Source organism: Arachis stenosperma, chromosome 7, assembly GCF_014773155.1.
Source record: "Arachis stenosperma cultivar V10309 chromosome 7, arast.V10309.gnm1.PFL2, whole genome shotgun sequence".
Lineage (NCBI taxonomy): Eukaryota > Viridiplantae > Streptophyta > Magnoliopsida > Fabales > Fabaceae > Arachis > Arachis stenosperma.
The window spans coordinates 68,938,474-68,966,058 of record NC_080383.1 but is presented as its reverse complement, the minus strand read 5'-3'; the positions used below and the strand labels follow the sequence as shown (position 1 = coordinate 68,966,058).

The 27,585-nt window shown below is 34.0% G+C and overlaps 1 protein-coding gene across 1 annotated transcript; it reads right to left on the bottom strand.

Annotated features, from left to right (window-relative positions):
* Positions 1 to 6,186: 6,186 nt before the first annotated feature.
* On the bottom strand, positions 6,187 to 8,815 carry LOC130941287 (7-deoxyloganetin glucosyltransferase-like). Its single transcript, XM_057869728.1, has 2 exons — positions 8,180 to 8,815; positions 6,187 to 7,371 (listed from the first exon to the last, which is right to left on the bottom strand). Exons 1-2 carry the CDS (start codon positions 8,706 to 8,708, stop codon positions 6,428 to 6,430), a joined length of 1,473 nt encoding a protein of 490 aa, XP_057725711.1. The 5' UTR covers positions 8,709 to 8,815; the 3' UTR covers positions 6,187 to 6,427.
* Positions 8,816 to 27,585: the final 18,770 nt, after the last annotated feature.

Below are 27,585 nucleotides of genomic sequence, written 5' to 3'. Positions count from 1 at the left end.
GCATGTAACATACTAGGGAACTCACTCAAGCACCAATTTAGAAGCCAGTTCCCCTTCCTAAGAGGAAGCAACCTGAGTGGCCTCAAGAACAAAGCATCCCCCTAGGTGAATACTGGACTCAATTGGCAGTATCTATTGGACAGTTGATATCCACTATGAACCAACTGAAAGAAGAACACAGAGGCCAGTCTCTCATTCATCATAAGCTGATTGAGGAGCAAAAGAAGCAAGAACGCCAATCGGAAGAGTTGAAGCGCTAGAAAGGATCCCCCAGAGAGAGCAGCAACCACCATGACTGAGGTAGTTGAGTTTTATCTCCCTTATCTTATCTCTGTTTTCAGTACTTTATTTTATTTTCTGTTTTTCCATTCTAAGTTACATGATCACTCTTAGGATTTTCCTGTTTTCTAGTAGTAGTTTATTTTTCATTTCACTTAAAGATGTCTTATGTATTCCATATCAAGCTTAAAAAGAAAAATCTATTGAAGAAAAAGTGGTAAAATTCATAAGATCTTGAGTTATATTATAAGTATTCTGATTACTTTGATGTGGTGACCTTATCTTTATCTTCTGAATGTATGATTTAACTGTGCATACTTAATATCGAAGTTGAGTATATTGGTTCTGGAGGAATAGGAATTTAGAGAAATATTATTGATTCTCTGAAATACTAAAAAGATTGATTCTTGAAGCAAAAAGAAACAGCAGAAAAAAAAGAAAATTTGAAATAAAAAGAAAAATCAAAAGAAAACGGTCCAAGGCTTTGAGAATCAATGGTTAGGAGGGTCAAAATTGATATAAAAGCTTAAAAGAGTGGTTTTCCTTAACTATATGCTTGTGGTGTGAAAGTGTCAAGTAAATCTTGAGACTGAACACTTAAAGTCGTGACCCAGTGCTATTAAAGAGTACGCCTAAGGCTCTGAGCACCACTGTCTGGGAATAAAAGTAAAGTAAAAGTCGAATCCAAAAGGTTCTTCCAGTTAAGTGCTTGTGATGTTTATGTATCAAGTTAAGATTGAAAATAAAACACTTAGAATCACGGTTAGGCTCAAAGGTGCAAAGTACCAAAAGAAATAAAAGTTGTGTTCAAGAATCAACAATAACCTAAAGAAGAGAGTCAATAATATAATCCGAGTTCTAGTTCTAAGGGATACCAATATTTCTGAGCTTCAAAGGAAAGTCAGGTGCCTAAGCTATTCAGAAATAGAGTATTGATAGCTCCATTCAGTAGTTAGATTTAGGCATGAATGATGACTCTAATCTTGTATGTTTTTCTCTTCTTTGGCCCTATATTGTTTTGGTTGCTTGAGGACAAGCAACAGTTTAAGTTTGGTGTTGTGATGCGTGAGTATTTTATACCCTTTTTCTAGTTATTTTTACACTATTTTTAGTTAGATTTTAATTACTTTTACTTGATTTTAGTGCAAAAATTAATTTTGGATGCTACTTTGAGTAAGTGCAATACGGAGCAGTTTGGAGAAGCCTAGACCAAGAAACGAAAATGTTGTTAGCCCCCCTGGGCACTGAACGCCCAAGTTGGCATTCAACGCTAGCAAGGGGGGAAAAAGTCAGAGGTGCTCTTCCCTTATGGGAGTTCAATGCCCAATCCTGGCATTGAACGCCAGCTTGCTGTCCGAGCCACCCACCAATTAGGCCTCCAAGTGGATTTAGCACTTCTTACGCTTATCTTATTTTATCTTTGTAATTTTTATTTTTAAATAATATCTTTTAGGTTTAGCATTTATTTTTAGGTTAGTATTTAAGGTAGAATATCAATTAGGTTTAGAATCAATCTTCTTTCTTCCACATCTTTTCAGAAACCTATTTACTTTGTAAATTTATGAGCAACTAAACCTCCTGGTTAAAGTTAGGAGCTCTGTTTATTTCTATGGATCAATATTATTATGTTTTTTTATTTTAATATGTGTTTGATTCAATTCTAAGGTGTGTCTCGTTCTTAATTTAATGAAACTGGGTAGAACGAAAGTATGACCCTTTTTCTACATAAGTTCTTGTGATACTCTGACCAAGGTCGCCTGAACTACAACTTGAGAACACACCTCCTAGACGGCTAATCCACAACTCGTTACGGACATGGGAACATCTGTTCAGCCGGGATCTGGGGTGATTAGGACCTTTGTGGTATAAACTAGTTTTCTGAACTTCATCCTCTAATTCATATTGAATGACCACTAACCATGGCATTTGATGAGGATCAGAGGAGATTAAATTGCTAAAGAATTTGGGTTTAATCACTTACAGTTTGCCATAGAATGAAGCATTCATTGTTAAAATAGTTAGTAAGAAGTTTTAATCCGGAAAGATAAATATCTTCGAGACCTTAATTGTTTTCTTATATTAATTTTGCATCAACCTTTTATTGCATATCCTATTTACTTGTCTTATGCGTTTTCCCAACAACCATCTTTTACTGTTCTCCTGACTAAGCCCAGCAAGATAACTATTACTTGCTCAATCCAACAATCCTCGTGGGATTGACCCTCACTCACCTGAGGTATTACTTGGATAACCCAGTGCACTTGCCGGTAAAGTTGTACAAGTTCTAATTTCGCACACCAGTGGTTCACACCGACAAAAGAGGCAAACAGTAATCCATACCTACACAAACAACAACCATATATAAGAATATATGACTATTACAAAACACAACAAAAATGTTAAACAACTCCAATGTAAATAAATATTACCGGTTTGTGCTGTATGTGGTATCAAACGACACCAAGTCTTCAAATATTCATAAGATGCCCTATACCTTGAATCTACCTAAATTGCGCTTCTAAACTTATAATCCTCGTCTACATTCACTGCGTGGAAGAAGTTTGGATTGATCTCCTTCATTCGCATGAAGTAATTCAACATCTCTTTAACATCCGCATTCATATTAGTGGATCAGAGTTTCGATGTAATGTAACTTCTTACATCCTTTTCTGAGAAGCTAAGGTTCGATGACCCACCAACCTCATTAGTCAGTGCTAGGAATGTCTTGTTGGGTCATATGTTAGCCTCATCGTTATCCTCAATCACGCACTTGGCATGCATGGTCAGCTCTTTATACTCGTGGTAGTGCACCGCCTTTTTGGTTGAATATGGATGCAAAGGCCTCAAATCAACCTTCAAAAACACCCAATCTTGCTTCTCCCTATCAAACTTTGCAATATTCTTACTCTGTATCCCACGAATGAAATCATGTTCCTCCGTGTTGGTGCTTTGACACGAGACCCACGAAAACCCTCCTGATTACAATGAATAGCTTGGTTAATCGATTCCTTTGTCGTCCTGTCAAATGTAGTGGTCCGTATCTTACTTACGAAACCAACTTTCTTTGCGTAGGTCACATAAAATTCCTGCGCCAGTTGCAAATACTCAAACCGCATTTCAACTCTTGGTATTTCGTCTTCACGAAGGCAACTGTGATTTGGTAACTGCGTATCAATTCAAAACAAACATCACTCGATGCCAATTGCAAATACTCAAACCGCATTCCAACTCTTGGTATTTCGTCTTCACAAGGCAACTGTGATTTGGTAACTGCGTATCAATTCAAAATAAACATCACTCGATGACAAAGACGATTAATCGTTGATTCCAACATCTAGTTCATGAAAAAACAACAGTAAACTACAATTCAAACTTCATGACCAAGATCTGTCTCATCACTACCGAACTCAATAACCTCCAAAACTTTCACAGCCTGCAATCAAACAAAAACTCACAAAGCCAAAAAAGAAACCAAATGAGATACCATACCATGAACAAAATATCAGGAAAAAAAACTCCACTCAACAACCAAAAAATAAAACCAAACAAACATAAAACAAGAGACCTCTAGTTGTATTAAAGACTCCAACAATAAATAATCATCTAAAAATTTTGCTTATTAAAACTCCTACACATTCCTATAAAATCAAAATATCTTGCTAATTTTACATGTATACCGAATCTTAATTAAAAAAATATAATTATTTTTTTTACTTTTCATCGTAATTGTTATGACTCTCAATCTACATAATCCAACACATTTACAAAAAAGTAATAAGTCTAAACAAATGAATTTTGCATCAAGACTGAAATGAGATAAATAATTCTAATTATAAAATTAAAAATCTCATTAGTTTTAATCAAAGTAAAATATAGATGAGATGATTGGTTTCAATAAACACGTTTACGTTCTTCATACATGTGTGTATATCATCAATTTATTGCTATAAAAAATTTGGATGAATTGAAAATTATTATTATCGTGAGCTTAATTATACGAATACAATATAATAGAATAATTTACTTGCACCAAGAACAATCATCTTATTTGTATAAAAATAAGCATTTGTTATAAATGCATGAACCTTCATTGCTTACCTTATTAGATTGTTCACCCTCCACATCGCATAAGTTGAGAAGGTTGTTAGTTGAATGAGTGAAAGTGTCATTGGTGAATGAGGATGGAACATTACAAAGTCCATCAACCAACGAGGACTCCATCAACGGACATGTGAGGGGGATGCACAGATCCGACTGTAGCTACGTATGCCCCTGGATGCCGGTGGAACTGCCGCACACGGTGTGGCTACGATGATGAAAGTGGGGGGCTGTGGTGGGGTCTGCATGGCCGGCGAGGGGTAGTGGGAAGGAGGATGAATGGGTGCTACTGCGGAGCGAGCTGCCATTGCTATAGAGCGCCAGCAGGGCGAGGAGAGGCTTTGTCGCTTGTCGGTGGGAGGCTGGGGCAGCGTCAGAGCGGCCGCGGGGAGTGCAGCAGTGTGCACATTGTCGTGGACTGGAGATCGCAATCAGAAATTAGGAGGTTATCGTGACATTGGGAGTAACTAAACCTATTGTAATGTGTTTAATTGCTAATCCTAATTTTTCAAATTTAAAAATCTAAAATTACCTAATTAATTATCAGAGTCCCGCTAGGGAGACAATGGCTTATTTATACAATGTGTACGATGGACTATATAAGTTATAAAATGAACATCCTCATACTATTTAGAATAACCATCCGAGTACTAGAGATAATAAACATCTTTCCAAAAACTTAAGCTAATTTGTGGGTTTACCAATAATCGAACTCTTGGCCTTTCGGATCTAAAGTTTTAATACCATGTCATGATACCACTCATCCCAAAAGCTTCAACTGATGAGAAAAGGTAACACTAATAATCATATCTCTAATATTCCCTAAACCTCCATTGTACACATTGTACAAATCTTCCATTGGCTCCTCATGCTTTTCCATTAATTAATCATCTGATTTTTAATTTTGATTTTACTTTCTTTTTTTTACTCCATTGTTCATATTATTCGTAGTTATCATTGTTTTCTTATATTTTTCCATAAATAAATAAATGCTTTCCTTATTTCACTATATTTTGCACTTTCGGATATTTTAACATTATTTAATTAACAATGAAAAATCAATTATTCTGTAAATAATAAGGATAAACTACCCAAAACGTATCCGAATAATTCTATTGCTGACAAAAATACATTCAAATTTTGTTATAAAAATAATGTAATTAAATAATTTAAAAATACGACAAAAATATCTAAAACAAATATTTTTTTTATAAATGACAAACAACTTTTGTATTTGACAAACTATTGCATTTGATTCAAAACTTTATAGGAATATTTAGAGAACTATTTAAAAAATATACACAAAAAACCGAATAAAATTTTATATTTTTTCTTTTATATTTTTTAAAAGTATTATTGGTTGTTGAAAAAAAAATTACACAAAAAAATATACTTAGCAAAAAATTATCAAATTCTAACAATAAAAATTTCTTATATTTTCAATCATGCTTGCAAAATTCGCATCAAAATTCAATCTCTGGAACATTTTTTGAAAATATATATTTAATGTTTGATATTTTTATCGTATTTTAAATTATTTGAGAACATTTTTATCGATAATAAAATTTAAATATATTTTTGTCAACTACAATATTTAGATATATTTTTAGTGATTTACATAAATAATAAATACAAAAAGAACCCAATAAATATTATATTGAAATACAAAACTGATAATACATTGAGCTAAGAAAGAAATTAAAGCTTTAGAAAAACAGATATTATGAACTAGTAGTTCATATAGAGCCTCTCTTCAGTCTTGACCCTTGCAAGGCATATGATATCTCACTATGAATTAGTATTGGAGGATGTTCCACTAAAGAACAAAGTTTATTTAATCAATTAGTGAAAACAGCAAGACATATAATATCTCACCCAACAAATTAAACATATTGACATTCATCATAATATAAAAATAAAAGAAAAGAGGAAAAACAAACAAACAAACAAAAGAAATTATGTTGGGATACTACATGCATGCACTAGACTTAATAGTCTGACAGAAAATTCAATGGCATCAAGTACAAATTTGAAATCTGACATTTTCACACTACTTTTTAGCAACTTTGCTGCTCAAAAGAATTTGGTTAACCATGCTGTCCAAATTCTTCAAAGATGATCCATTTGGGCTAGAAGCAGCATCAACTGCCAAATTCTTCCACTCCAATGCCTTGTTTTTCATCTCTTGACCCTTTTTTCCATCCATCAACTCCCTCACAAGATTCTCAATTCTGTCCCTTCTAACATCCTCAATCTCCATCCCAATCCCCCACTCCTTACAACAGAATCTACAATTTGTTTGTTGCTCAGCAAAGAATGGCCAACATATCATTGGAACACCACCACAAATACTCTCCAACGTCGAGTTCCAACCGCTGTGCGTCAAGAACCCTTTAATCGAAGGGTGCGCCAAAACTTGCTCTTGTGGACACCAACTTGACAATAATCCTCTGTTCTTGGTCTCTTCAATGAACTCAGAAGGCAACACGGCATTGTTGCCGGCGACTAGATCCGGCCTAATAACCCATAAAAATGTTTTCTTGCTGTTGGCAAGTCCCCAAGCAAATTCAATTAATTGGTCACTTGTCATAACCGTTATGCTGCCAAAGTTCACATAAACAACTGAATTTGGTTCTTGGTTGTCAAGCCATTCAAGACACTCTGGCTCCTCTTTCCATAGATTGGAACCAATTTTCTTCAAATCTTTGTCGGTAACATTGTTGAGTAGAAGATTCAAGGGACCAATGGAATAGACCGGTGGCAGAATTGTGGATAGTGCTTCCATAACATCGTGTTCCAAAGCATCAAATGTGTTCACTACGATTGCCGACCCTCTTGAAGCTCTTTTCGTCTCACCCAATATGAAATCAAGCATTAGGTCATTGGGATCTGTGGTCCTCACGAAGCTTGGAACATCCCTCAATCGAATATCTTTGATTCCAGGGATCCAATCGATTGTGTTCTCCAAATAACCATCTGTGATATAACTTGAATCTGCATGTTAAGAAACAATAATTTAATAGCTTGCTCTAATTATTACTTCTTTTAGGTAAGTTTGATAACTTCCTTCTATATTCAACAAAGCTTATGTAAACCCATCACCACTTTGTTTGTAGCGAGTTTTAGAGTTTTACTTGTAAGACAATTTTTACGGGACAAATAATAATATGTAGGCGTAATAATCTTTTTGTGTTTTCAGTTTGCAAATCTGACATGGAAACAAAAAGGTTATATTGAAATATATAAAACGTGGGGAACTCGGATTCTACTTAGTGATCTTTTCATTAACTTGAACATATACCTATATTATTAATATATATAAATTCTTCTTTACAGTTCTTTATGGAAAAGTCTAGGGCCAACAATTTTTGTGTTTTTTAGCCAGCAGCACTTAACCATCAAAACAAAAGTGATTGATCTCTCACTATTAGATGTAATCTCACACCATTAAAAATACTATTGATGATCAATTGATGATTACAAAACACCAAAATTACTAGCCCCTAGTATTCCTCGTTCTTTATTAGTGAAATGCAATTTTTTGTTTTTTACCACCAAATCTCGAATTTAAATTTTATTTAAGACTTTATCGTTTACTATAAAATTATGCAAACTTCTAAGTTCCAATAGTTATTTACGCAGACAATTGAACTAATTCCATGGATCTAAGTTGCTTAAATGATAATTTATTTGATATAAAACGGCTGAATCCAAAAGCAGTTTTATATTGGAGGCCTAAACATGAAAAAATAAATAAATAAAATAAAAGAAGAAACCAATCGGTGAAATTAGTAGTAGTTACCTTTGAGTGGAGTTATTCCCTTGGCAACAAGATGGCGATACTGCATATAGCACATGAAGCCACAAGCACTTGTGGTCCAAAACAGAACCTCGGGGATTCCAAACTCTTCAGCAGCATCAACGGTGAAACTCATGCAACCATCAGAGACTATGCAAGTAACAGGAGGGGCTTTTTGGGCATCTGCACCTTCACTATTTCTATTGAGCTTTGAAATGAGATTCTTGAAGTGAGGCAAGCATGTCTTCCTAGTGGATTCGCAGAGGGAAGGAATATCCTGCGTCGCATCCACATCGGGCTCAGGTAGACCGTCAGGGATGGTTTCGAAACGGAACGAAGGTAAGCCGTTAAGGGAATCAGGGCCCCTTGATTTGAGAAGGCGTTTGTGGTTGTATTCGGTGTTAACAAAAGTTATGTGGAAGCCTTTGAAGTGAAGAAGCTTTGCTAGTTTTAACATTGGGTTTATGTGGCCTTGTGCTGGGTATGGTATGCACACAGCATGAGGCTTTTCTGTTATGCTCAAAGAACCCATTTCTATTTCTTTTTTTTTCTTTTTGGTTCTTGAGGTTGAGGAGTTGTATTTGTATGTTGCTACTTACTACTATCTTCCTTCAAGAAATGAAGAAATATTTAAGATTGTTGGTGCATGGAACACCTAACTTGGACCGCAATTTATAGGAGAGAAAGCTTGATGGCGGTGTTCAGTTTTTGGATTAATATATTATATCTATGATAGGGATATTTGACTTTTGACCTCTAATAACACACACAATTTTATCATCCTTAACCTTACTGACATGCATGATGCATGTCTAATATATACTGGAAAAATATTTATACTTATTATTTTTTTAATTTATAAACTTAAAAATTAATAAATAAAAAGTTAATTATAAAATATTTTAAAAAAATAATACGAGGATGTCACAAGAATGCATTGGAAAAATATTTTCTGGATTCGGATTTAGGATACTAGACGACTTTTTCACATTGGATTACAAAGAATTATTGTACAATACATTTGTGGCATATCCAAAGAATATTTATAATTGTAGTTTCATTAATATTACTGGACATAAAATATTAGAGAACTCACCCGAATTTATTATTTTTAGTTATTAATTTAATCTTTAATTAATAATTTAACAACATAATTTTAGTCTATATTTTTAAATATTGATGATTAACTAATAATAAAAAAATAAATTATGATAATCATCTAGTTATGAATCATAAATTTTTTGCTGAATTGCCATATCCGCATATCGAATACATTTTAGACAGGACATTTATTGATATTCGTCCAATATGTATATTTGCTATGTCTAATTGTGTCTTAATTAAAAATAAAAAATTCTTTTCAAAATACGTTTAAACACATATACCTAAATACCATCACGTGTCAGTATGTTTAACTTTATTTTTAACATATATTTTTAAAATAAATTTAAAAATAGTATATATTATTATTTATTAAAAAAATATATTATTATTATTATTATTATTATTATTATTATTATTATTATTATTATTATTATATTGTAGATGTTCTTTTCTTTTTTAGATGTTCTACTTAAAACACTCTTAAATCATTTCAAGACGATGCTTCCTCCGTTTTATAATAATTCTTCAAAATAAAGATTATTTTCATAATAATAAAACATTATATAAATATGTAGAATTGTACTCACATAAAAGGACAAGTAGCTTTAATGATATTATAGCTCTTTAATTAAAATATACTGTTGTTATTATTAAGGGTATATCTTTTAAGAAAAACGGTCCAGATAATGAAAAATTCATTTGGTCCTCTATATTTGGTGTGAATTTTGTTTTAAAATATGCTGCTAAAAATTCATTTAAATCATTAGATAATAAAAAAATCTTAAAATAGCTTCTCTTAACTATTATAATATCCAAACAAGTTTTAAATATAACCATGAAAAGATAACAACACAAAAGAGATTAATATGAAATTAGTAGTTTTAAAATAGATTGTCTAAAATATCACAGACACATCAACCCTTGGTCATTGCCACTTTCATTACAAAATAGAAGGTAAACACTAAAATCTATTATGTTCTTCATCCCAATGCTTTTCAGGCCTTAGGTGGTGTTTTTGCCATGAACTTCAAAGTCCTCCTTGATGGGCTAGTGACTGTTGCTGTCGATGGCTGGGGTTGACTAGCGCTGCTGCTGCATCTAGCTCTCTTGGAGGATGTTTGTGACTCTTGACTCCCTCCAACTTGTGTATTGCTCTTTCTCTTTGGCTGAAGTTTTGTTGCTGGTTTTGTTGTTGTCTTGGCTGGGATCTTGCTGAGATTTGGAGTCCTAGTTGTGCTAGCACCTTTCTTGACTTGTGGAGCTGCATTATGCTATAAGCAATAACAACAAACAATGACATCAGGGGATTGGGTTCAACAAATTGGGTTCATCAAATAGTAACAACAATCACATATAAAGAATTGTATTCAAATTGACAACAACAACTTTACCCTTTTTGTTGAGGCCTCTACCTTGCGTTTTCTAAGGCAGATTTTTTTGTTGTGACCAAGTGCAAAAATACGAATATTTTTGTTATTGTCCAGTCCTCCACCTTTAGTTTTGGGCGCTCTATTGATTTCCTAAACACTAGTGACAGCACATCATCATTCTCAGTCTGGGCCCAAAGATTTGGTCTATTCACTGGGTAGATTACATGTTGATAGTAGTCCACGTAGGTCTCTTTCCTACAGCACTTGTTCACATAGTTCTTAACATCCAAACACATTTTTCTAATGCAACTCATGGCATGCTCACAAGGGTAACCTGTTAGTTTAAACTTTCTACAGGAGCACTCATGTAAGTTTAAGTCCACAACAAATTTGTCTCTATTACCCTGACTGGTAGACACCTCATACTTGTCCCTACCCGCATATATGGCCAACCACTCCCCACCCTTATCAAACTCTCTTTCAATTTTTTTGTTTATTTTTGGCAAAAATTTTTCAGCATGTTTAACTATACTTTGTCTGTTGTCAGCCCACCTATTCATTAGATAAACCCTAATATCTTCTAACATAGACACAATGTGTTTCTCTCTAGCCTCTACAATAACAGAGTTAAAATACTCACACATGTTGTTTACAAGTGTATCAACTCTAGGAAAATAATTAAACCTGGACTTGTTCCAATACTTGGCAGGGATCTCCATGAGATGATTATAAGCTCCTTGATCAACCAGCTGAATCTCCTTCATCTTTCTCTCCCACTCCTGGACATATGTTGCCTTTGCAGCCTTCTACATCATCATTTTTAGCTAAACACCTGGGAACCTTTTTTTGAAATTTCTATATAAGTGCTTGACACAAAACCTGTGATCTATGTCAGACAGCAACTCATCAAAGGTAGGGATCAATTTCTTGGAAGCTGAATTTAAAATAGCATCAGTCAATAACAGCACAACATGAATTAAAGATAGAATTAATTAGACAAGTTTAGGTGAGTATTGCTTAGATTGAGAGTTACCTTTTGTTGGTCGCTCATGAATGTACACCATCTGATCTTATCAACTCCCAAATCGTCACACAGATTCAACAAAAATCATCTCCACGAGTCTTTTGTCTCTGCTTCAACAACAGCATAGGTAATAGGCAAAATCTTATCGTTGGAGTCCCATCCAATGACTGTTAAAAGTTGACCCCCATATGGAGTCTTGATGAAGCATCCATCAAGGCCGATCATGGGTCTGCACACCATAAACTCCGTTTGCAAGTATCCAAGCAGACATAGATCCTCTCAAATCGTGGTCTCATGTCCTTACCAGGAATTGGTGTCTCTAATTGAAATTCAGGAGGTCTCTCCACTTGTATTTGAACAGTTGAACCTGGATTTGACCTAAATAACTCGGCAGCATAGTCATGAATCCTCCTATAGTGCTCTCCATAAATACCATTAATCTCATCCAAGGCTTGCTGCTTCACTCTAGAAGCTTTGGTCTTTGTGAGGTCAACATTCCACTTGCTATGAGCCTTCTTTATCAAAGTTCTCAACTTGATTTTAGGATTCTCACAGATCTTCCTCATAAAAGCCTTATTCAGCCACTGAGAACTCATGATACCAATCTTGGTTGCCTTATTGCATGTGTATTTTTTGTAACAGCTGGTCAATTGCCATGTATCCTCTCTCTTCATCTTATGGCAGTAAGCAAACCACTTGCAACCTTCTTTTCAAACAGTTTTGCACCTATGGCTATCACACTTTGAGAACCATATTCCTCTGCCACTGTGCACAGCATAGCTAGTTACACATTCCTTAAAAGTATTCCTATCTACGTACATTGTCCCAACCTCCCATTTATACTCCTTCATATTCTTCAAACTCTTATACAACAGGTACTTCCTCAATAAGGGATCCTCTTCATCATCACTTACAAAGACATCCCACAACTCCTTACTCTCAACCCATCATCTGCATTCCTTAGTCCAGCAACCACCACTTGCTCCTTTCCCTTATTAACACTGCCACTAAATTCTCCTTGTACTCTTTCAATTTGAACACTCTGTTTCATCTTTTGAAAATCTTTCGTAGTTGTGACTTCAACATCATACAAACCCCCATCACCATTCCAATCATCATTGCTGTCATCAAATGCAACCTCCAGATCACTATCTCCAGAGCTGTTTTCACTCCACTGTTCATCACTATCCCTCTCATCATCATTTCTTGGCTGGTAGTCATTATTCTTAGATTCATCATCACCTGAAAAATCTGACATCTCTTCATCCTCATCCTCCAACATATGATTTTGGGCTTCTGTCACCACCTTGGGCTTCTTACCCACCTTGGTTTGAGCAAATGATTGGGCCTTGTGCACCACAATTGGACCAGGCCCAATAGTCTCTGCAGTGGGTGCAGCAGCCTCACTACCATCTATGTCTTCAACTTTTTCAATGGTGCAGCCTTTCCTAGTAGTAGCACCATCTTTGTGAATAACAAAAAGCTCCACCATGTTATCCCTCATTCCAATTCTGGCCATGTCCATTGCATCCTTATCTGTGTGAAGCATCCTCAGTCTTACATCTATTTCATCTTTCGGAGACTTATACCACATTGCAGCGATGTTCTCTGCCACATATCCCTGTTCGACCACTATCTCCATGGCCTCGGACCTACTCCACCTATCTTCATCACAGTAGTTCACTATCAAAGTCTCACCTCCCACATAGTGTAAAGGTTCACCATCAAATCCAAACTTTCTCCCATGGTGTATCTTGATACTGAAATAACTTATTCTCCGAACAATATGTTAGACAAACACAATAGACTTCATAAAATTCTTACATTGATCAACAACAATAGAAATGCATAAATGTAATCACTAGAGCAAAATAAAAACTTCCAAAATAAAACAAGAAACGAATATGAAATTATAAAACAAAACAATCACATATCAACATGCATCATTACATATCAACATGCATTAAGATGAAAACCAAATGGGTTGAGGAGATTCGATAACGGAATACCTAATACGATCTTCTTTCGAAAAGCAAGGGTTTCAAACTAACTGCTGCTGTGGACCTTTAACGTTACTGAAGGACAATGTCACCTCTCTAGTTGCGAATCGCAACCCTTGAGTGACGATCGGTAGAGTTTGTTGGTTTTTGTTATCGTTTCGTGCTTCACAAGAAGAAGAAGAAGAAGAGTCAGGGTAAGCATGCGTTCTGTCCAAAGGCAAGAAGGATTACACGTTCATTAACCCCTGTCCTCTCTCCTTTGCCACGTCGGACACGATGTTAAGAATTTCACACCCACTTAACAGCAGGACCTGATTGATGCAAATCAAAAAAATTTTTATTTAAATAAAACACTTTAAACGTTAGAGACCAAAACAGAATTCACCCCAAACGTAAGGGACCAAATTAGTACTTTACCCTAAGAAAAACTATCCAAATTATATAAATAAAATAAATATTATGAGATGTTAAATAAAATAAAATATAAGAATTAGCTAATAAATATACAACTAAATTAAATATTTTAATACATTAAAAATGTAGTAAAAAGATTAGTAACTTAAATTTTTAAATAAATATCTAAATTGATGTTTAAAAAATTCAAAATCGAACGGTTTGGTTCTATAAGTCCTCAAAATTACTCTTTATGAATAGATTGGTTTCTTTGTCATTTTGAAAGGGGGCTAACAGACTTAATCATCCTATAATAAAATTTATTTATTTATTCAACATACATATTAAAAATTTGATTAAAAATAACCGAGAAATTAATTTGTCTAATAAAAATAATTCTCAAAGATATCTAATAAATAAAATTTGTTGAAATTAAAGTGTCCCATATAAAATTTTTTTGGACCAATTTAAAAGCTTACTCTAAATCATTTTAAAAAAACATAACCCGCATCTTTAGGATTTTTGTTAACCAGACTCGAAAATATGTATTAAAAATAGAGATGTCAAAGTAGATAATTCATCCCATCCAATCAAAGTAAAAACATTTTAAAATGATAGCCTATTTTATTTTGTGGTGAATTGGCAGGTTAATAGACTAGTTCATCTGACTTTAAAAATAGTAAAATTAACTAAAATATATTTCATAAAAATTTCATTATAATTTAAAAATATAGAAAAATAAAATTGCAATATTTTTTATAATTCGCTTTTAAATTCTCTAAATCAATAAAATTATCCATCATAATATACATTCTCAAATGATTGAAAAAAAACATAACAAATTCAACTTAATTTTCAAGTAATAAAATATTTGAAACAATATTGATAATCAAATATAACACAAAAATAAAAATACAATTTTTTAATAAAAAATAAATGAATCTTCTTTATTATAAAATATAAGTTAAGTCATATATTTTGAAGTATATATATAGAAATATAAAAGTAAAACAAATAGAAGAAATAGAAAAATAAAATAAATAAAAATAAATAAAATAGAAAAAGAAAAAATAAAAAAATGTGTTTGAAAATTGTAATTTTTAATATTTGTATATATTTATTCTTGTAATACTTTTTTAAAAAGGTATTTTTTTTAGTATCTACCATATTGTGCTCCTCTTGTCAGTTAAAGTCAGTCTTCTTTTCGAATTTAATATCCAAGCTCTCCCTATGAGGTCTGACCTTATCCCTCCTAGACCCTACGGGTGCTTCGCGCTCTCTGGCGCCCCTCTCCCTTCTAATAGGCCGATGAGTGTCCTCCCAAACTTCTCTGGCATGCCAACGTCGATCGTGGACGTCCCAAGGAAGGTGAAGAACGTCCCTGGACTGGCTGGCAGTAGGCTAGACGTCAGCAAGTAAATCGAATAGTCTGGGATCATAAAGTACATTCTGGTCTGATAGGTGCCTAACACGACAAGATCCCCAGTACCAATCCCAATACTCCTGCGTAGGCCTATAGTCGTAGCATGGCTGAATGGAGATCTTACTACCCTCTACAAATCATGCCTTCCAGTTATCTTACCAGTCGACAAGTTTGTCAGGCCACCAAACATTCTCGCCTCGTCTTATAGATGTCAGGAACCTGTTAATGTTGACCGGAGCCCCGGCACCAGCTGTTCCCCGTTAAACTGGCACTTCACCTGGTCAACCTGGTAGAATTTGACAATGTTGAAGTAGACGAGGAGGACAACAGACATCTATGTCTCACTCAACCTCATCGATAAACCATGGCGGGCACATAACCTGCAGTGTAGGGTTGTCGCGTATGGCGTCCACACAAACTGCAACGACAGTTTGAAATAATCATTAGTGATACTGGCTAAATTAAAGGATAAATAACTCATGGAACTACAAGAGAGTTAAATCATAGTGCTAACCTCATTCACCAGTAACTAATCTAGCGACAAATGCCATCGGAGGACCCTCTACTCATGCTGGTCCCTGCTCTGCTGCATCAACCCTATCAACCTGTCAACAGTTGCAAGAATAACACAAATTCAATTTATGGAACATTATAATGAACTACAAATTCGGAACACAAGTAAATCATAAAAGTTGGTTACCTCACTACCATAGAATACATGAAAACCTATCAGTTAGGTGGACATCACTGCGGAAATCTCTAGTATATCCAAGATATCAACAACGGAGTGCAGCCAGCTATGTCTGTCGTGCCTCGGTGTGCTGTAGAGCACAGCAAATGGTAGGTCCATGCAAGCACCGACGAACCTCAAGATAGACCACGGCACGTTTGAAAGTCGGCAGGTAGTGGTAGTCACCGGAGATGGACTAGGTTGTTCGACTTGTCCGTCATCAGATAACCCTCAATCAGTAACATGATGTAACACCTCGCATATTATCATAGTGTCTCTGGATCAATGGTGTTGGGCATATGTCAGACTTGGTCCCGAATCCATGTCAGCTTCAATGATAAAGACTCCTTCTACTGCGCCTCCTGCTGCTGAACCACTGGAGACCTGACACCAAGTAGTCACTCCACTAACTCTTACGTCTCGGTGTCGTACCATATGTAGAAATCACAGAAGCACCTCCCACTAGTTCCCTGAGAACGCATAGCCTGAGGTGGTATGCAACGTCCTACAGGTTAATGGTGCACTCACCCCCATGACAGGTGGAACGTGTGGGTCTCCAGATGTCAGCACTCTACGAATGTTGTGATCAGAGAGTTGTTAAAGACAAAGTCTCTAAGAGGCACTATGTCACCGAAGCCAGTCTCCCTCAAATACGGGACGATGACATCTGATGGTGGAAGCGTATGACTCACTCGTCGAAGAAGAAGTAGACGAATTATTTAATAGAAATTTATAAATATGTACTAATTAAATTTGTTTAAATAAAATCTTTTACGTTAATAATTACTAACTTAATTAATAAACATTTCTTCAATATATTAATTAAAATAAAAATATTTACTAAAGTAATTAATAATCTAATTAACAAACTTTTACTTAATAATTTAATTTAGGTAAATACAAAATTACATAATTGTTTACTTAAAAAATAACTTTTATTTAGATAGTTAGTAACTAAATTAATAAATTAAGAAATATATAATTAATAAATTAATTTCAAGGGTTGAAAAATATCTACTCCAATATTTAATATCTAAATTAATAATTATGTACTTAAAATTTTAATCACAAAAAAATAAGAACCACATTCCTAAAATCATACCTATCAGTGATATGTTGCTAACGATACATTTAGCCATCTAAACTATAAATTATATTCTATTAGTTTCTGACAAGTATCTTAACTATGGCTATACATATATGCAATAATATAAACGTGAAGATAACAAAACTAACCGCGAAGTCGAGCTGCCTCGACGATGTGCCATGTTGTGTTCCGTCGGCAATTGATGTCTGGATCACGTGCATATGTGCGCGCCATCGTGTTACTAAATAATATAGTAAGAAAATAATAGATGAAAGGAGAAAATGGTAGAAAAGTTGAAAATGGAGCCGAAAATCATGCTGTGAACGAAATGTACATATAGACCTCACCTAGATTTATTTCGTTTACATTGTAAACGAAATAAATTTATACATATCTCGTTTACACTGTAAATGAGATAAGATATATTTTATATTTTTGTAATTATTTTTAGAATTATTTATTTCATTGAATAAAATATTTTTTAATTTATTTAAATAAAAAATCCATATATATCCCACTATGTTTCAATATTTCATAAATAATATACAAAAATATTATTTATATATTAAAATCAATTATTAATATATTTATATATAAATATATAATTTAATTTATTTTTAATATATATTTATATTTTAATATATATTTTATATTAATAATTAATTTTAATCACTGATTTTGATATACAGATAATATAATTCTATAATATATGACGCACGAGGATCGGAGTTGTATATTAATTTATATTAAATAAGTGCAAAAAGATTGCGATCGCGTCGACATGTGACATAAATGTCAAACCTGTTTTCCGTGCTGCCAGTGAATTGGTTTAGTGATACTAAATAAGCATTGGTATGATATTGTTGTTGAAAAAATAAATTAATTTAAAAAAATGCATTTATTTCCTATGAAAGTTTTTTTTTTGGTGATCATTTCCTATGAAAGTTTTGATGATAATAATAATAATCATAATATAAGCAAGTTTGAAACATTTTGTAATAAAAGTATAGGTTTTAAAATTATTGAGAATTGTTTCTGATAGATTAGAATTTTGAAGAAAAATAAGTATAAAATAAGTTATTATAAAATTATAATAGTAGATTTATAACTTCTTTAATTATGTCTACCGTTACAAGTTAATGATTTATAACTCTACTGATACAATTATTTAAGATTGACTGGTATGTTTTTCGCTAATAAGAACATATAATCACAGCAAAAATGATGAGACATCTACTTATCTTATTATTTAATAATAATAAAAAAATATTAGAAAATTAACAGAATTGATTATTTTTTATAAATAATTAATTATTAATATATAAAATTCACACTAAAAATATATTATTAAATTAAAAAATTAAATTAATAACTAAAATATTAATAAAAGATAATAAATTTTATTAATTCGTGAATTTTTCTCGTCATGATATTTCGCTTTATCCTTTTTTGCACTACTCACATTTGCACTCATACAACGCAATACGCAAAGGCTCACGTCTGAATACAGCTAAAGGAGACAAATAGGCTGCTTTATTATTTTATTTAAAAACCAACAAGAAAAACGGTCGCCTTTCTTTACAACGAAAAACGTATAAAATTTAACTCGCCAATTGCTCTATTATAACCCTAAAAAATTAGCGGATAAAATATCTGTTGTGCGATACATTATTATATATTTAGTTTTTAATATTTAAAATGTTTTTTTTTATTAAAGTTAGAATTGAAATTCAAACCTGTAATTTTTGGATAGTATAAAAAGATTATGTTATTTGAGTTATTATTCGTTGACAAAATTAATTAAATATTAATAAAAAATAATAAATTATTTGTTACTATGCATAGCTGAATAAATATCTTTACCCTTCGGATAATTAAAGAAGGCGGCAAGTTAGTAATTTGACTTAATTATACGAGGCTCCACTGAGTTATTGGTTCAGTGAATTATTAATTTCACTCATGAATTGACTTTAATTAAAAAAATATAATAACATATTTAAAAAATCTAATTAATATATGACATATATTAATAAAAAGATCATAAATTATTTTGTTTGATTTTTGTCAAATTTAATAGATAGAATCGATCAAATTTATATTAAAGATCTTAATTCAAAGAGTAGATATGACTCCTTTAAAAAAAATAATTTTATAACGAAATTTATTTAATATCAAAAATGACTTAAAATAATAATACTTGTATTGATAGTTAAATCATATCACCATAATGATAGTATTGATTGAATTTAAACAAAATTAAAATACAATTAAATATAACTCGAAAGAAAATGACTGAAATGAAATCAAATGGCTTCTGATTTTTTCTCTTTTTTTTAGCTAATCTCTTTTTCTTTTTTGATGTGATCCCTAAACAGAGCCTTCTTTTCTTACTTTACTTCTGAGAATTCACCTGAGTGATGCAAAAAAAAAAGAAAAAGAAGAGAGACTTTAATTTCGATAATGTAATGTTTAGAGTCAGATATAATAAAATTTAATTTTTTAGTTAGAAATTAAGTTGAATGATTGAATTTGGACTACCAATTCAAACTTGTTTATAGATATCGACTCATTTCATCAGTCTGAGGCCTGAAACATTTCTTTGTTTCAGATAGAAATTTTGTTGTTATAATTCACAATTCTTTGAACTTGAGTGTATATGTATGGACCTGTTTTCTTATTTATTGGACTAATTTGATTAATTTATTTTCCTACACACTTAACATATTAATTACACACATAATTAATTTTTAACTCAATAATAATATTTAATCATCATCTATAAATATTATTCATAATTATTGATATCATTCCATACCAATAAATTATACTATTCTAATCCAATATAAACATTTACACCAATGTATCTCTCATATTAAAATTAATTTGCATTTTATTATTTTTAGAAAAAAGAAAAACAAATTCTCAGACTATAAAATTCACCTCCAATAAAACAGAAAGAGATCTTTTATATCATGAAAATTTATAAAAATTTTTTTATTATAATATAATTTTTTTATTTCTTTAAAAATATAAAATTTTAATTTTAATTATTATTGATTTTATTAATATAAATTTTAAACAATATTGTCATAAAAGTATGATTGTAAATACATAAAATAAGTTTATATTTTAAAATAATATAAATAAATGATTATTTAATTAGATTATATTAAATTATATTATGTTACTTTTTATAAAATTTTAATAATGTTTTAAAAATGCTTACAAATATTATAAAAAACCGACAAATAAAAACGTGTTACAGCAACGAAGAGGGAATGGGTCGAGGACAGTATAGGGGTACCCACACGGTCACACCTCATGTAGGCTATTGCCATTTATTAGTAGGAGACTAGGAGTACCCATTTTTTAGTAGTTGGCACCCACAACCTTGGGTCCTCGCTGTTTCTCTAATTTTTTGTTTTTATTTTGTTTTTTCTTTTTGTTTTTGACTTATGCACGTAATGGTCAGAGTTGAATTTGCAATAAGACCACTCAAGTTATTGATTTATTAATTTATTAATTTAATTGATAAATTATTAATTAAATCGGTTGATTTGATTTTTACGTAAATAAATAATATAAAATAAAATTTAGTTATTATTAAATAATTATATAAAATTTTAATAATTTTTTATAATAAAAATTTTTTAATTTTATTTTTGTATTAAAGTAATTATTTTTAACTTTAATAACTAACTAATTAATTTACATTTATTATATTATTATATACTATATATGTATTTATTAAAAAATAATATTAATAAATATCATATAATCATAAAAAGAATAATTATATTATACTTAATAAAAATATTTGATATTTTTTATTTATACATGTATTGTATTCTTAATATATCGGATGGACTGAATTATACTTCGACACGTTCGCCCACGTTTCAAAAACTAACAACTTTATTCTAACAACCTCTTCTCCAGAATCTCGCCCCAAAGTCGGTCACGAATATCTCGACTCAAGTCGATGACTTATTCAATCTCAACCAATCTATATAACAGGAACAAGACCGATGATGAGAGGCAGATCACAAAAAAAGCAACCAACTGATTAAATACTCGCTTTCCTTAATAATTCCGTACTAACTTGGGCGTCGGAGTCCTTTTTGTAGGTACCACGTTCAGGTCCGAGTTCACGAGGATACTCCCATTTTAGTTCGAGCTGTTAGACTCATTAGGATCGACACAAAGCCGACATATAAATCGGAAGAAGTATTCTTGCCGGAACATTTGGCGCCCACCGTCGGGCTCCACCTAACTTTTTAGTTTTTCCAATATCTACCTTGTACTTTCTTTTCTTTTTAGGGACTGAAGCATGACGGACCATTCAGTGACTCCTCAGTCCAATCCAACCAATGCCGACCTCTTAGCTGCCAACGCTGCTCTCCTAGCAGAAAACCAACGAATGGCCGAACTGTTAGCAACAATGCAGAACAATGGCGAAGGAAATAATGAGTTTTAAAATGCGAAGACAGCGGAGACACCTCCCAAAGCAGGAAGATGACGGACTAATCCCTTCTCGAAAGAAATAATGAGTTTTAAAATGCCTAAGAATTTCACACTTTCAATGACTTTAACACCGACAAGGGGATCGGAGATCCTAAAATCCATGTCACAAAATTTGAATCCATGATGTTTCTCAATAGGGACTTCGATCCTATCTTGTGTCGGTCTTTTCCAACCTTTTTAGATTGAGCTGCTTTATTATGGTTTTCTAACTTGCCTGCAGGTTCCAGATCAAGCTTTGAAGAGTTTGCCAAATTATTCATAAACCACTTCGCAGTATCCAAAATCTACGTGTGAGATTCAGATGACCTCAGTACGATCAAGCAAGGACAACACGAAAGTCTGAAGGATTACATGACATGCTTCACAATAGCTGCCATGGAAATTCCTGACCTCAATCCGGAAGTGCAGCTACATGCCATAGTTATCAAAATTGAACTGGTAATCAACCCAGTCATATGACCGGGTCACCGGATTACCAGTTCAACCGGTAGGTCACTAATTCACCCGGTTAACCCGGTCATAACTAAAAAAATATAAAATTATATAAATAAAATTGAAATAATATCTTAAAACTTAAAATGCGAGTCTTACAAATATTATAATCAAATATCAAGTCTTAAACATAACTAATAATCTAAAAGAAGAGTTAATAAACTAGTCAAATATGTTCTCAATTTAAATCAACAAGAGTAAGTTAAAGATAACACAATCATTGAATCAAATCCAAGTGGTGAGCTCAAAGTCGGCATCAACATCTTCATAGGACAAATTAGGAGCTTGATCAACATTTTCCTCAGTTTGATTTGCATCCATATTTTCCATAGTATTGTTACTTGGTCCATCATTATCTTAGTCATCTTCCAAATTTAATTGATCTATATACCAAATTACCAATAGCAGCAACCAGAAACTAAAAAACTATATACCAAATTACCAATAGCAGCAACCAGCAATAGGCAACCAACAACTAAAAAACTATATACCAAATTACCAACACAGCAACCAGCAACAAACAGGAAAAATATAGTAACCAGCAACAATTCAACAGATTTTAACAAGCAACAATACAACAGATTTTAACTAATATACCAACCAGCAACCAGCAACAATACAACAATTCAAGAATAATTTTAACTAACATTCGACTAGCTTCAACAACTACTCTAACAAATCAAATTTATCCACTAGATTCCATAACAATAGGTCAATAGCAACTAAAATATGCTCAGATTCAACAACTCCAAAAATCGGCATCAACAACAACTGACCTGAGGGAGTAGAGGTACTGAGGCAGAAGATGAATGCTTTCTGAGCTTTCTGACGACCACCACTTCCACCCAAATAACCTGAGGGAGGAGAGACTGAGAGTGACGGAGAGGTGAGGCCGCAGAAGATGAACGCTTTTTGAGTTTTTTTAGGAACACTTTCTACCGCTGACGAGGTAAGGCCGAGACTGAGAGTGACGACGAGGTGAGGCCGAGACTGGGTGACGACAGAGTGACGACAGTGAGGCCGTGAGCGTGAGGGTGAGGGACTGCCGACGGAGAGACAAGTTTGGATGGGGGGTATTGGTGGTAACTGGTGAGGGGTCGGCGGTGAGGGACTGCCGATTGATGAACTCAGAGTCTCAGACACTCAAAGACTCTCAGATGCCATTAGGGATTTGATTTAGAATTTTAGATGCAATGGGGGGAAGGGGGGATTAGGCTAGGGTTTCATTTCACAGTTTCAACGAAAATGAGGGGGGATGATTAGAACGACGCCGTTCAAGATTTAAAAAAAATTGCACCACTCGGACCGCGTCAAATAATTCGGGCGGGTCACCGGTTTTCATTAATACCCATCGAGTTGAACCGGGTTTCACCGGGTTTATTGCATGGCCAGTTCAACGAGTGGCTCGGTCTGGCCAGGTGACCGGGTGACCGAATTTCCAATCAAACTGGCCGGGTCGAGCCGGGTTTGATAACTATGCTACACGCCATCAAGTGTAGCCTCTGACCTGGAAAATTCTAGGAAGCGATAGCTGTCACGAAATCGAAGACATTGGAGGAGTTCCGAGACAAAGCAACTAGGCAAATCAAAATAGAAGAGTTACGTGAAGCTCAGAGAAACGAGAAACCACCATCTCGGAAGGAAGAGGATAAACCTTACAGGCCCCAAAATAAGGACTCCAAAAAACCTTTTAAGCTAACCTCAAAATTCGATTCATATACCAGGTTCAATGCCAAAAGGAGAGACATCATCAAGAAGATACCGCACAACAAACTAATAAAACCACCGAGCAAAGCAGTAACATACCAGGACCAGAAGTATGTTGACAGAAGCAAACATTGCGAATTTCACCAAAAGTTCGGCCACACCACTGATGAATGCATCGTAGCCAGAGATTTGCTGGAAAGACTAGCAAGGCAAGGCCTACTGGACAAATACGTCACTTCCAGAAACCAGAAAGAACTTACCAAGGACACAGACAGGCCGAGCTATACCTCGTATCACAAAGAAAAAGGAACATGGCATGGACCGGTCGAAACTCCCACTTTCAAAGGAGTTATAAATTACATTTCAGGTGGCTTCGCCGGAGGAGAAACTACTAACACAGCTAAGAAGAGAAGCTACCGATCTATGATGACAATGGAAGGATCTCATTAAGGCCCGCCAACCCCAACCTCAGCTGCCCAAATCAGTTTTAGGGCTACTGACTTTAAGTCTCAGTCCCCGAATTTAGATGATTTAGTTGTGATCTTAATGCAAGTAGGAGAGCTAATAGTAAAAAAGGTCCTGCTTGACCCAGGAAGCAGTGCCGATGTCCTGTTCTACTCCACATTCAAGAAGATGTAGCTAAGTGACAAGGCATTGCAACCATCAAGCAGAGAATTGGTAGGGTTCTCCAGCAAAAGAGTCCCTGTATCAGGTTATGTATGGCTAAGAATAACACTGGGGGAACCCTCAAACTCAAAATCATTAGATATCCAATTTCTAGTAGTCGACTGTGTTAGCCCTTATAATGTTATTTTGGTACGTCCGTCCCATAATTCTTTTGGAGCTATTGTCTCCACATTTCACCTGTGTGTCAAGTTCCTTGTGCAGGATAACATGGTGGCAACAATAAATGCTAACCATAAGGAATCCAGACAATGCTACAATGCAGGTTTGAAGGCTATCTCAAAGGAGACCCTTCTGAGAATCCATTCTGTATACAACTCGGAAAGCATCCCAACTCTGGCCGTGATAGACCTAAGAGAAAACAACAGTCGCCCCACCCCAACGGACGACTTGGAAAAGGTACAACTTGGGCAAATAAATCGTCCCACTAACATCGCTTCCGCTTTTTCTGTAGGAACAGAACAAAATCTGGTAGACACACTAAAGGCCAATGCCGACCTGTTTGCATGGACCCCTGGTGCGCAAAAATTGAACTTGCACAACTTCACCAGCAAGTGCACCGGGTCGTCCAAGTAATACTTCAGGTGAGTGAGGGTCGATCCCACGAGGATTGTTGGATTGAGCAAGCAATAGTTATCTTGCTGAACTTAGTCAGGCAATTAGAAAAAGAGTTGTTGTTGTTGAATTCGCATAAAACAAGAAAGTAAAGAAAAGCAATTAAAGATTGATAAAGAGATAATATATGAAAGCAGTTAAGGCTTCGGAGATACTTATCCTTCCGGATTACTCCTTATTACTCACTATTCCAACAATGAGTGATTCATTCCATGACAAACCATTAGTGATTAAAACCTAATGTCTTAGCGAGTTAATCTCCCCTGACCTTACTAAAACGCCACAGACAAGGTCAATTCTTTCATATCAGAGGGTGAGGCTCAGAAATCTAGTTTAACGCCACAAAAATCTTAATTACCCAAAGCTAACCGGATTATATGTCACATATCTAATTAGCCCAGATAAATTGCGATTTAGGAGGAGTGCTTTCAAGCTGTAGCCCAAGCGAGATAAATCTGTCGAGAATCACAAGTGTTCATGTAGAATAAGGGGTCATACTGGCGTTCCACCCAAGATTCATAAGATTAAGAACGAAAACAACACCTTAGAACTGAATCAAACACGAATTGAAGTAGAAGAGTAATAGTATTAATCCATAGAAACAAGCAGCGCTTCTAACCTTAAGTAGGAGGTTTAGTGACTAATGCTTTAAAAAAGTAAAAGAAGATCTGAAAATAATGTTCTGTGCTCTAAACCTTAGTGATCTCCTCTTTAAATAGTACAAGGATAAGACTAGATAAGCTAAAGAGTGCTAAAATCCACTTTGGGCCCACTTTGGTCATGTGCTTCGGTCAAGCCTGGTGTTCAACTTGGGATATGGGCATTGAACACCCATAAGAGGGGTGAGCTTGTTGTCTTCTGCTCCCTGGCTGGCGTTGAGCGCCAGTTTTGGGTGTTCAACGCTGGGGCCTAGTCTTTCTTGGGCTGTAAGAGCTAGAAGTGGAAGTTTAACGCCAATTTTGACAGTTATTCTAGATAAGAAGTATGGACTATCATATATCGCTAGAAAGCTCTGAAAGTTAGCTTTCCAACGCCATTAAGACGGTGCCAATTGGCTCTTCATAGCTCAAGATATGCTCGTTGGAATGCACGGGGTCAGAATTGACAACATCTGCTATCCTTTCTTTGTCTCTGAACAAGATTCTTCCAAATTCCCCCAAAAATCATCTAAAATCATAAAAATAACAAAAAACTTAAAGTAGCATCCAAAAGATAACTAAAAACACTAAGAAAATGCTATGAAAAAGGGTACAAAATGCTCACGCATCACAACACCAAACTTAAACTATTGCTTGTCCTGAAGCAACCAAAAACAAGATAGGACTAATTGGAAGAGAAAAATACATCAAGTCTTAGAGTTGTCAATGAGCTCAGTTCTAATTACTGAATGAGGCTATTAACATTTTATTTCTGAACAGCTTTGGTATCTCACTTTCCTTTGAAGCTCAGAAATATTGGCACCTTTTGGAACTAGAATCTGGATGATATTATTGATTCTCTCCTTTTTAATTTTTCTTGATTTTTGAACACAGCTTTTTCTTTTGGTGCTTTGCACTTTTTGAGCCTAGCCATGACTCTAAGCGTTTTGCTTTCAAGTATTACCACCTACTACATAAACGCCATAAGCACTTATCTGGGGAACCCTTTAGATTCAAATTTAGCTTTGCTTAAATTCCCAGATAGTGGTGCTCAGAGTTCTTAAGCGTACTCTTTATAGCATTGGATCATGACTTTAAATGCCCAGTCTCAAGATTTTCTTGCCACCTTCACACCACAATCATATAGTTAGGGATAACAACTCATTTGAGCTTTTTAGGCCAATTTTGACCCTCCTAACCATTAATGCTCAAAGCCTTGGACTCTTGTTCTTTCGATTTTTTTTGTTTTTCTTTTTGTTTTTGCTATTTCTTTTGCTTCAAGAATCAATCTTTTTATTTTTTAGAGAATCAATAATACTTCTCTAAATTCACTGTTCTTCAAGAGTCAATATCCTCAACCTCAATATCAATTATGCACAATTAATTTATACATTCAGAAAATAAAGGTAAGGCTACCATATCAAAGCAATTGGAATAACTTATGATATTACTCGAAACATTGTGCATCTTTTCTATTCCTTTTTCAATGAATTTTTCTTTTAAGCTTGATGTGAGTACATAAGGCATCTTAAAATGAAACGAAAGAAAATAACACTAGAAAATAACTAAATCCTAAGTGTGATCATGCACTAGAATAGAAAACAGATAATGAAATAAA

Bases quoted from the DNA above. Each gene is read 5' to 3' on its own strand.
- LOC130941287 (XM_057869728.1), bottom strand. From the start codon at position 8,708: ATGGGTTCTTTGAGCATAACAGAAAAGCCTCATGCTGTGTGCATACCA. The intron at 7,372-8,179 runs GTAACTACTACT...CTTAACATGCAG, and splicing joins GGGAATAACTCCACTCAAAG to ATTCAAGTTATATCACAGAT.